Genomic DNA, 12,659 nt, shown 5'->3' with positions numbered 1-12,659 from the left:
TACAATTGATATTTATGTTTAAATAACAAAAGTTGTTTTTAAATTTAAGTGTGAGCATTAATATAAATTAAAAAAATACAAAAGGCTGTTAGTATTTAATTACACATTTAAAAACGGTTTATTTAGTCATCTTGCGATGTAATGAGTTCCAACTGTTAGTATAATCAATTTTCAGGTGCCCGTAATTGCTGAGTCCGATGTTAGACGGTTGAATAACTTCGAAATAGCAATTTTCTTCGGAGCGCGCCGCTGGCTTGGGTTTTATATCTACAGAATCACGTCGGTTTGACGTACTGTGATAAATATATTCTTCTCTGAAATCAAGAACAACAAAATAAATCAATGAAGAGTTCTTCACAACAATAAAATCACTGAATAATGTTCAGCGACAAAGAAGTTAAGAGTTATTAATATTCAAGATCATTAATCAAACCAATTGACTTGCCTTCCATGTATACTAGTACGTGAAAGTTTTTTGCGTCTCAACACCTCCTTCAGCCGTCGATCCTCGAATTGTTTTGCTTGTTCGAGGTCTGTAACATCAGTGAGTTATTTAATAGTCTTGTATAAACTTTTAATTTACATAAATAATCCAATTTTACTTTCTTATTCAAAAATTTCTTATAAATTATCATTTCTTCTTTTTACACATAAAGAAAAATTTCTTGACTGAAAAAAAGTTTCTTATGACTTGTACAAATCTTCAATATTGTCCAAAATTTCAATTTTAAACTTTCTAAACATGTGATCTAATTAGAAACAATCTAATTAAAATTTGAAATCGAAATTCTGGCTCAATTATAAAAAATAGAGGGAAATTGATAAAGACCTTGTACACAGACAGAAAAATTTCTTAACTGGAAAACAAAATTCTAGGCTCAAGAAAATTTTCGGGTGCCTTCGGAAGACCGAAGTTGTGTTGGCCAAAGTAAAAATTTTTCTTGAAATTCTATTCTTGGTGGAAGTCATTTTTTTCTTAATTCAAATTATCATAAATACTTGATACAATAAATTTTTATGTTTGATCAAGATTTTTAGATACTTTAGGGAAGCAGCGCCACCTACTTCAGCTGAGAAAAAAATTTTCTCACGTTGAGAAAATTTTTCTCTTGAATATTTGATATCCATTTTATATTATTTTAGCGTGCAATTATATACATATTGAATGAAAAAAAATGATTCAATATTATTTGATCTTCCCATTTGACATGTTAATCAATAAAAATTTACTTCTATCTTTATATTTAATTTTTTGGAGCAAGAGAGAAATTTTCTCAAGACAAAAAAATTTACTTCTATCAAGAACTAAATTTTTTGGAGCAAGAGGCTGAATTTTCTCAAAAGAAGAAAATTTTCTTGACTTAAATAAATTTTCTTGGATCAAGATACGTATTTCTTAAAGCAAGAGAATTAATTTTGTTGGAATAAGTGAAATTTTTTGTGTCAAAAAAATTTTTTTTTGGCCCAAGTGAACCTTTTTTTCTGTGTAGTTATATTCTTGTTCTTTATTTTACAGATTTATGACGCCAATAAAATTATAGTTATGAAGAAATAAAAACTTAAATAAATAAATAAATAAATATCAGTAGTATGCGAGGAATGCTAGTAAATTATAAATTCAATTAGGATGCCAAGTAAACGTATGTCTCTACGCATCAAAAGATTTAACTTTCTCTATTTGGCAAATACTTTTTTACTACTGAAAAAATATCGCAATTTAGTGTCTAAAAGTATGTAGTTCCTTATAAATGCCCCGAAGAAATACTATCTACAGTCTAAAGATAAAAGTAAGTTATGTTGCGTGTGAAGAATGTTGACGGTAGTAGCCTCCGGCGAGACTCAAATTCTTTACAAATGCTTTTGTATTTACACCGCATTATTATCTAGATCAGTGAATTAAGACTAAAATTAATGAATTTTAGCAACAAAGAATTAATAATTATTAATTATTATAAATGACCCAAATTTTATCATTATTCTTATATTATATTATGTCGTTTTAGGCTATGCTGTCATGTAATTATAGATTTTCCGGAAGTTGCCATGTTTAACCTACGGCGTGATGCGTCTATATAAGTTCTCAAGAAAACCTGGAGTACTTTCAAGCATAATAATTTTTGCGCAATGTGTATTGCTTGAATAAAAAATCAAACGTTATTGATTTAGCTCGACGTAATAAGATTAAAAAAATATTTATGAGATAATACTAGGTCAATGCAATCCTTAGTAATAAGTTGGTTGACTTTTCTGCATCGTACTCACGCCTTATAAGATGGCGGTTGCAAAAATGTTTCTATTGCCTAAAGGTGTTTTTTGAACGTAATAAATCTAATAATTGCTTAATTATATAATAAATTTTTTTTTAGCTTCGTCTGCGTATCCATGTATCTATCTGTGTGTAAAGGGATCTTTGAACTCGATTTTCGGTGACTTAAAAATGTTGGATTAAATAAAAATTTTGCACACTTATCAAGGACCGGTGACAATAGAATTACTTAATAAGTTTGTCCTATTATCCTGACCAGGATCAACAGGATTTCCGGTTTTTTATATTCGGAGACACGGTAGTGTTTGCGCTAAGTATAAAAGGGTGTACTCACGCATTTATAGGTTAATCTTTGAGACAAGCATATGACTAATGGTAGGATCAACCAGGGACGATTCTTAAGTTTTACTATTTTAAAACAATTATAGTTTTAAAAAGTAAATTACATGATTTAACGGTCAATTGAACTAAAACTACAAAATAAATAATTGTTTTAAAAACTTGAAAAGGTTTTATAAAAAAGTAAACTTGAAAGTAGAAAATAATTTTCAGTAAGTTTAAAATGAAAGCGATTAACGAAAAAAATGGATTTTGTTGTAAAAATCGTAGGGCGCTTGATGTCAATTGTTGTAAATATTTTATTAACAGATATTGGTTTAATATATATTATATAATCAATTAATATTACTCTCATTGTTTAATATTATCAATATTTATTAATCTTGATATTATTAATTGATATTAATCTGATTTATTAATCATAATATTAACAATATTTATTAATTAATTTATATATTTATTTCATTTTAAAAATGTTAATAATTAATGTTGATTTTATGCATTAACCGGTTGAGGACACACATCGAAAAAATTACGTTGAGGACACACGGGGTCCAGTAGACCCCACTCAGCAAATCAGTTCTAATTCATTTCCTATGTGATGTATTGACTTATAATTGGCACCAAACTTTAATATAACATTCCCTCTAAATATCTATTAACTATTTTTAATTTCTAATAATTTAAAAATACTAAAAAATCGTTTAGAAAAAAAAACTAAACTTTATTTATAAAAAAAATCGACGCCATTTTATTCGGAAAACAATATATTTTAAAGAAAAAAAATTAATATTCAATGAAGTTTGAAAGAAATATATTGATTCTGAAGTTTGAAGTTACGAATTTCGGTCAGTCGCTTAAAATGAGGCTAACAGCATGGAGACCTTTGTGACGTATCACAACTTATTGCGTAGATTTCAACCGATAACAGATTGCACATTAAGACTCATTTATAAATTTCCTTCTAAATTTAAAATTGCCTCAAAGTTCGCCTGGGGTCCACTGGACCCCATGTGTCCTCAACGGGTTAATATTATAATTCATCAATTTGATTATGATCAATTAATGTTAATATCATTGAATAATATTCAAATTTTTAATTTATATCAATTTTATTAATTAATATTAATTTAAAAATTTTATGAGCAATATTGATAAATATCAGTATTATTAATCATGGTTAATATTAATTAATGTTACTCTCATTGTTGTATCTTATCAATATCAATTAATCTTGATATTAATCTTATTCATTAATGTCAATCATATTGATTAATATTAATATTAACAATATTAATTAATCCTTATATTATGAATTGATATTAATCTGATTTATTAGTATTAATCATTAATATTGAAAATATTAATAATATATATATATATATTAATTAATAATATATATATTATAATATTAATTCATTAATATTGAAAATATTAATAATTAATGTTGATATTACGTATCAATATTATAATTCATTAATTTAGTTATGATTAATTAATTTCAATATTATTGATAAATATTCAAATTTTTAATTTATATTAATTTTATTAATTAATACTAATTTAAAAATTTTATCAGCAATATTGATAAAAATCAGTATTATTAATAAATATTAATATCATCAATTAATGTTACTCTCATTGTTTTATATTAACAATATCAATAAATTCTGATATTAATCTTATTCATTAATATCAATTATATTTTTTATTATTATTACTGTTAGTATTGAAAAATGATGTTATATCATTAATTAATATTAATCAATCGGACTAAAAATTACTAAATAAACAATTGTTTTAAAAAGTTAAAAAGGTTTTATAAAATAGCAAACTTAAAAGTAGAAAATAATTTTCAGTGAGTTTAAAATAAAATTGATCAACAAAAAAATTGATTATGTCGAAAAAAAACAAGGGGTGTTTGATGTCAATTTTTGTAAATATTTTATTGATAGGTATTGGTTAAAGTTGAGTAATTTTTAAAATATCTTAAAAAGCACCCCATGCTTTTTTACAATAAAATAAATTTTTTTATTAATCACTCTCTTATTTTAAACCTATAAAAAATTATTTTCTACTTTTTAGTTTGATTTTTTAAACTTTTATTTATTTTAGAATCACTTGGGGTTAAGAAGAAAAAACTAATTTTATTGTTAATTATGTAATTAAAAAAGACAAATAAAAATGAAGGTCGTGGAACGTTAGAGGAAAGTCTTGGAGATAGAAATCAGACCTTGCTAAAAAGCCCATCCTGTCACTGGTAAGGTGTAGACTACTATACTATACGTTTATTATTATTATTTTATTTTATTTTATATTTATTTCAGCTCGGCTGCTTCTGCTAACAAGTCCTCCACCCACATAAATACGTAATTTCTACGTACTGAAACTTAGTAATTACGAGTAAGCTTTTGAACAACTGAATAACTTTACCTATTTCTTCCCGATTATTAATTCGTACCAATAAATATATAAATAAATATATAAATTTCACTTTTAATAAAAACATTTTTTATTACAGGTGAATAATTTATTCCCGCTGTAAAACTGATAATTAAAAATTAACCACTTGTCATTCGTAAATAATAACAGATGATTAATTAAATAAATTACACTTTCATTTTAATAAGAAAGTGGTTACTAAGTTGTGTTAAATAATTGAAGAAGAACAAGTCGCAAATCGATTTATATTTAAGAAAAGTGAAATTGAGAATCACGCGGTCATTAGTGACATTTATTTTTTTTAACCTTTCTCTTCTTGAGATCAATAAATTTCTCTTATTTTATATTTTATTTACTTAATTAATAATACTAGCAACCTTGCAGTCACTATGTAACTGCCGTGACTTGTGAACTTGAATAAATAAAATTTTGCTTTATTAAATAATGAATTTTGTAAAATTGCACTGTACTTTCTTAACTATTAACGTTTTTTAAGATATAAGCTCATCCCGACGTTGCACTCATCAAGAGCTTTCATTTGAGTACCCACACGCATTTTGATATATTTTTCATATATACATATATATAATATATATAAATATATGAAAAAATGATGTGGGTACTTAAATGAAAGGTCTTGATGAGTGTAACATCGGGATGAGTTAATATCTTAAAAAATGTCAATAGTTCACAAGATACAAGGTCATTTCTTAATTATTGATATTTTCAAAGATATAAGCTCATCTCGATGTTACACTTATCGAGGCCTTTCATTTGAATACCCTCATGGCATTTTTTATATATTTTAGATATTTGATATTTGTGAAATATATATAATATATAAAATATATGAAAATTTGATGTGGGTACTCAAATGAAAGCTCTCGGTGAGTGTCACATCGGGACGAGCTTATATCTTAAAAAATTTCAATAGATCACAAGATACAAAGTCATTTCTTAATTATGTATCTAGAGATATTTTCGAATCCATCCTAAATACTTATCATCGTAAATTGACTATTGGTGAGAATAATGCAAAACCATGAAAAGGCACAAATCCTGGTCAAGACTTTTCCAACGATACCAAATTTAACCATAAAAACCCATTTTATCATATAAAAACACTAGTCACAAAATTTTGTCTATTCTCTTAATAATATCAATCATTTTGCATATTATTATTATTAATTTTTCATAAGAGGTTTTATTGATACTTACAATATAATTTATTGGTAAGAAACTTATTTTTTTTTTTATTTATTAATAAAATCCATAACTTTTATGAAAGTATAAATTGAAACCTTCCGGGCATAGGAATTTACACATGTAATGCGCTAGTTAATATTTATCATGAATTTTTATTAATGTCTTTATGGACAATTCTATTTTAATTCCAATTCCTGTGAAAGTGAACGGTCCATACGGTATTATAATAGCCTGAGATATTAATTCATTGTTTTTTATGCAGAATAAATAACGTTCTATGCAATTTTATTATTTTCAGATTAATATTTTTTTTTTTTTTTCAAGACTAGGAACAAAAATTTGCTCTAAAAAAATACCTCAAGCATTCAATAAGAAGAAAAACAATAACATAAATTACAATGTTAATGATAATAAAGAGATTAAAAGATTGATTGATGAAGAAAGCATGGTAAGTTATCACGCACATTTCTTCATCTGTTATTCATAAAACATAAAAATATTATTGCTTATTTTTATTACAGATCGAAAGTTGTTTTATGGAATATTGATTACTCCACCACTCTGATTGGTCAAATAGACAACATTTCTTCCTTGAAAATCTAATCTGAATCGCGTGAGATAAGTCTGCTGTCAAGAAGAAATAAGTAGTAAGTGTAAGATAAGTTGTAAGTACAAAAGATAGCGTATTTTATTATTCATGTTTTAGCGATCGAAAGGAATACATAATCAACGGAAGCATTCACTTCCTTTTACACTTGATGCCGGGTCATTGGAACCGATCCAAGTCTTTTAATTTTATCTTCAACTTAGATGGATAAATATCGTGTGGAGAAAACTCGACCGTGAAAAAGCAACAAGTATCTCTGGTTAACTTTCTTCAAGACCCTTTTAGAGGGTGCACATTTAATTGGAGATTTTTTGCATGATCCAGCGCTAATTCTCAATGAAAGCGAGACACTTTAAGGTGAAGTGCAAATACAGCCAACAATTGTGGGAATTTTTCTTGTTTTTTTCGAGAAAACAATGTAGTACGGAATTATAATACATACTTTATTTTTAAAATATTTTTTTATATTATTTTTAGGTAGATTTCTTTAGAAATCGGGTTTTTGCAGAGCACTCATTTGAATACAATCTTGCCGTATGTTTTATTTTGTTGAGTTATGCTGAAAAATAACATCACGTAATGATTTTGAATTTAAGGTATTTTTTTTTTCTTATAAAATTTATTCTATTTCGTTCATTACTTTTAAGGAAGTCTAAGCGCTGACTTTTTATGAAATTTATTGAGGCGTTAAAAAAAATTTTAGAGTATATCAATAATTCTATAGTGATTTATAATTTTATTTATTTACCTAAAATATTTTTTAGGCATTTATTTTAAAAAATTAGTAAAAATAATTTAGTTTTTGATTTGACTGTAGTAAGGTAATTGTTTTTAATAGAGTGCAAAATTAATTAAAACAGTTTTAATTATATCAAGCATAATAATAAATTAATAATAAATAACTAATTATTTATTAATAACATTCGTCAACAGTATGTGTTTTAATGTATTTATATAAACTATCTGGATTAGAGAATTTTTTCAAGAATTATTTATTATGGTACCAACTTCAATAATTTAAAAATCATAATTTTAAATACAAAAAAAGGTAAATATTTATAAGTGGGGTCAACCATTTTAATTTTTATTTTTTTGAACGAAATTTCTATTTGATTTTATTGATATATTTTTTTTTGAAAAATACATAAAAAAATGAACAATTAAAAAAAAAATTTGATTATCACAATTTCAACAATTTTAACAAAATTTTTAAAAAATTTATAAATTTAAAAAAAAAATTGTGATATTCAACTTTCTTTCAAAATTCTTTGTTTTTTTATGTACTTTAAAAAAAAAAATACATCAAAAAAAGATAAAATATAAATTTTATCCAAATACATAAGAGCCAAAATTTTTTCCAACTTTTGAAGGCAAAAAAGCTATCGAAATCTTTATTTTTTTCTTTCACGACATTTTTTATCATAAATTCGCCGTAAAAACAAACAGAATAAAAAAAAATTGAAAATGTTAATTTTTCACCTAGTTATGGCCCAAAATGAGGTTGACTCCACGTAAATAATTACCCAAAAAAAATGCTGATTATAAGGTTGTATGTTAAAAATTTAATTTTTAATTGCTAACTTTTTTAAATAATCTTCAATTTTTGAGGGAAGATCACTATATGATTAAACTTATTAAATCTAATAAATAAAAATTTATATCTACTATTAAGTCTTATACATGAATGCCTTAACAGATAACAAATGGTTTAAATTTAATTAAACACAATTTATTAACAGTTAATTTCTTCTATAAGTTTCATAAATAAATTTGGAAATTTAAAATAAACAATATAATAAATTGGAAAAATTAGTTCAAAAATTCCCGCTAGATGGCTACAGTTCTCGCAGTTAGAATTCTAAAATTTTAGTATTTAACAGCCGAGACCAGTGATTGCAGTTTCAATCGGCTTAGCGAAACGAATGGAAATTTTGAAAAAACGTTTTTAGAGATAATAGATAATTTAATAAACTATTTCACCACAAAGCGTTTTTTTGAAAAATTTCATTCGTTTCGTGAAACCAATCGAAACTGCAATTGCTCTGCTGTTGGGAGTGCGACAGAAATAGTTCCGTTGAACTCCGTGAGAGCAAAGCGAGAAAAAGATGGTCTCGCCTGTTAAATTCAATAAAAAATTTCCAGAGGTCCCGGGTTCGAATTCCAGACAAAGTAATTTTTTTTATATATATTTATTGATAAAAGGATTTTTCAATATTCAATAAATATTATTAACTATTAAATAACGATTTATTAAAAATTAAGTCAAATATAAGAAAAAATAATATAAAAAAAATTTTTTATTTTAGAAATGGAAATCAAGGATGGACATTATAAAAATTTAATAGATATATGATTTATGATTATTTGTGAAAGCATATTACTCTTAATATGATATGATTAAACTGAGTTGATACGGTTGGTGTAACCTTCAAAACCGGCAGTTTACTTTTAAATGAAACTCGCCCAAGCAAATGATGATAATACAAAACTCACGTGATTACATCGTACAACAGAACAGGTGGACTTTGCAACTTTCTATCGAGTCTCCAGGTATATATTGTTGTTGTTATATGTTTACTCGAATCGGAGGTGTTCCAGTCAGGGTAATAAAATAAGTAAATAAATTAAAAAAATGTGAAATTATTACCTTTGACAAATTAGAGCTAGTTTGCAAAGAAATTATCTTAATCGATAAGCTTTTTATTTGTTGAAAGTAAAACTTTATTTAAAAAAAAAATTTTATGAATGAATAGGTCAAAAATTGGATCCTACTTTTCATTCTTTACTTAAAAAAAAATACTTTTATTGTTATCTTGACCTCAGGATATAATTTATGATGTAATATTTCCCAGGACTTGTAAACAAACAAGATTGCTATTCATAAAACTAAAAAAACGGTATTGTCTTTTTAATTCAAATCACAATCCAATTGAAGTAATCAAGAGCGCGAGAGACTTGCGTGATCATATTTTTATTCATACGTTTTATTTTTTCCATTAACTTGTTAAGAAATCCTACTATGATCGGTTCCCATATGATCCGTATCATACATCATACTATTATCATTATTAATGCTGTTGCTACCTATTATTATATTATCCTACATACTGTTCTGTCGCGGGTAAATACTCTGTAGCAGTAAAAAAATTTTTCTCAGGCTGGATCCATTTGCAATATAAATGATATTTATGGAAATTCATAGCGGGAATTTAAGCGCTTTTTTATTTAATCATTCTAATATTTTGCAACTAGATCAATTAAAATCACTTTACATAAGTAGCTTTCTTTTCAATTTATAGTTTAATTATTTAAAGAAGAATATAATAGAGTAATTATGAATATTATTCATAGATTGTTAGAATTTTTGTTATTTTATATCGTTTCAATTATTGAAAAAATTTTTGTTGCAATTTTTTTTTATAATTTTTAATTTATTAGCAATAATTTTCAATATTATTTCTTCTACACAGTTTAAATTATTTAGAATAATTTTTTTTTAATTTAATAATTTAAGAAATGTCAATTGTAAATTTTTGATACATTTATCATTGTTAATTTTAGACAATTTAAATTGTTTGAATATTTTTTTTTTTAATTTAATAATTTATAAAATATTATTTGTCATTTTTTTCATTTATAATTCTTTAATTATTATATTAATTTGCAGGCAACCCATGACTAGGTTTAACATGTAGGCGACGGTCAAGGTGCAAGCGGCCTACTAAGTAGTATTATGTTGTTACTCACTCAGTAATAAAATCAAAGATTCACTATTGAGACTTATATATCTATATATAATGCATGATAATAATAAATTTACTCGTGGGAATTAATTTATGGAGAAGAATAGAGACTGAGGAGCCAATAAACTTACCGGTGAGCGGTGCGTACACTGGAGCTGCATAACGTGCATCATCTTCATAAATCGGTTGATAATGGGAATTACTCAACTGCTTTGTTTGACCAAAATATATATCTTCAACCAATCCTGGAGGATGATATCCTGGTTCACGTGACGATTCTCTTGTATACCTAAAAATTTATTTTTATCAATTGAATTTTTAAATTCTCAATTTTATTAAAAAATTTAGTGATCATTTTTTTTTAGAAAAATTATTTTTTTTTTAATTATCAAATTTTCGGAGATAATGAATAATATTTTCTAATTAATAATTTTAAGAAAAAAATTAAATTTTTCTTAATTTTTTAAAAAAGTAAATTTTTTAAAAAAGTAAATTTTTTTGAATTGAAAAAAAATAACAATTTTACTAAAAATATATTATTTTTTTTTTTTAACTAATTTTTCAATAATTTTTTTTCTAAATTTGTTATTTAAAAAATATACCTAAAATAAAAAATTAATTTTTATCCATTAAATTTTAGAATTCTTACATTTCATTAATGTATTATTTAAAAAATAAAAATTAATTTTTATTAATTAAATTCTTAAAATTTAACTTACATTTCACTAAAAAATTTTTTATTTTAAAAAATACTCAAAATTTGAAAGTATTTTTCATGAATTAAATTATTAAATTTTAAACTTACATTTCATTAATTTTTTATTAAAAAAAAAAACATTTAAAATAAAAAATTAATTTTTATCAATTAAATTTTTAAAATCTTACATTTCATTAAAAATTTTTTTATTAATTTGTTGTTTAAAAAATAAAAATTAATTTTTATTAAATAAATTTTTAACATCTTACATTATGTTAAAAATTTTTCATTAATTTTTTATTAAAAAAAATACTCAAAATTAAAAACTATTTTTTATCTTTTAAATTACTAAAATTTAAACTTACATTTCATCAATTTTTTATTAAAAAAAAAAAAATATAAAAACATTTTTTTTTTAATTTTATCGATTTTTTATTAAAAAAAAAAAAAATAAAAATAAATTTTTTTTTAATTTTTCATCAATTTTTTATTAAAAAAAAAAAATTAAAAAAAATTTTTTCTACCAAAAATTATTAAAAATTTATAATAAAAATAATAATTCACCAATATTCATGTTCAGGTTCCCGGCGCTGTGACATGCGACTGTAAGAAGTCTGAGGAACTTGATATTTATGTGTCGGTGCAGTGACAGTGTGTCTTCTCAAATAAGCATAATTTTCAAGATCCCAAGGATCGACGTACTGCCTTGCATTACTAGCGTCTCCAGAACTCGATGATCTTTGAGAATCTATAGAGTTCCAGTAAATAGACGACGCTGCTGGCATTATTAACTGTCAAAAAATCTGCAATTGAACTAGATAAAAAAAAATTCTGTCACTATATTAATTCATTTTTAACAAAATGAAAACACTGAAACTTCAAGACTTGCAACTTATAACACAGACACTGGCTGTACTCTGACTGACAATCTCTTCACTGCAACAGGTGAAACCATAAGTTTCACACTCGTCCCCACTCTTCATCACATGTGACGTGTGTTTTAATTAATTTTTTAGAACTTGCGAATTAAAAAATTCGCTTAGTAAAATTAAAAAAAAAAAAAATTATTTTACATCAGAGGTGTCATTAAAAATAATTGACTCTAAATTAAACATTTATTTTACACGTTTAATTTTTATAACATTAATCACGCATAACATTTGTTTTAAAACTAGTAATTAAACATTGAAATTTTTTTTAACTACGCGAAATATTTTTGGTGAAGAATTGGCCATTTAAAAAAATATTCACTCTTAATCTCAATATAAAAGCAATAATACGTTATAAAAAAATACGTTCCTTTATTATATTATTTAAATAATAATAATAATAATAATAATAATAATAATAATAATAATA

General features: G+C 24.3%; 1 protein-coding gene and 1 long non-coding RNA gene across 2 annotated transcripts; one reads left to right on the top strand and one right to left on the bottom strand.

The window, feature by feature from the left end:
• Window positions 1–7: 7 nt before the first annotated feature.
• On the bottom strand, window positions 8–12,237 carry LOC123270211. Its single transcript, XM_044736161.1, has 4 exons — window positions 11,865–12,237; window positions 10,735–10,892; window positions 446–533; window positions 8–314 (listed from the first exon to the last, which is right to left on the bottom strand). The coding sequence occupies exons 1-4, from the start codon at window positions 12,083–12,085 to the stop codon at window positions 119–121; spliced, it is 663 nt and encodes a 220-aa protein (XP_044592096.1). The 5' UTR covers window positions 12,086–12,237; the 3' UTR covers window positions 8–118.
• Window positions 427–11,970, top strand: LOC123270212. The gene is made up of 13 exons (XR_006510532.1): window positions 427–544; window positions 1,517–1,891; window positions 2,004–2,306; window positions 2,367–2,564; window positions 4,721–4,865; window positions 4,933–5,008; window positions 6,578–6,701; window positions 6,775–6,900; window positions 6,960–7,217; window positions 7,338–7,456; window positions 9,167–9,410; window positions 10,528–10,886; window positions 11,881–11,970. It is a non-coding gene; the product is annotated as an uncharacterized LOC123270212 (long non-coding RNA).
• Window positions 12,238–12,659: the final 422 nt, after the last annotated feature.

Source organism: Cotesia glomerata, linkage group LG8, assembly GCF_020080835.1.
Source record: "Cotesia glomerata isolate CgM1 linkage group LG8, MPM_Cglom_v2.3, whole genome shotgun sequence".
Taxonomy (NCBI): Eukaryota; Metazoa; Arthropoda; class Insecta; order Hymenoptera; family Braconidae; genus Cotesia; species Cotesia glomerata.
Note: the sequence above shows the minus strand (reverse complement) of the source record. Positions and strands in the feature narration are given on the sequence as shown.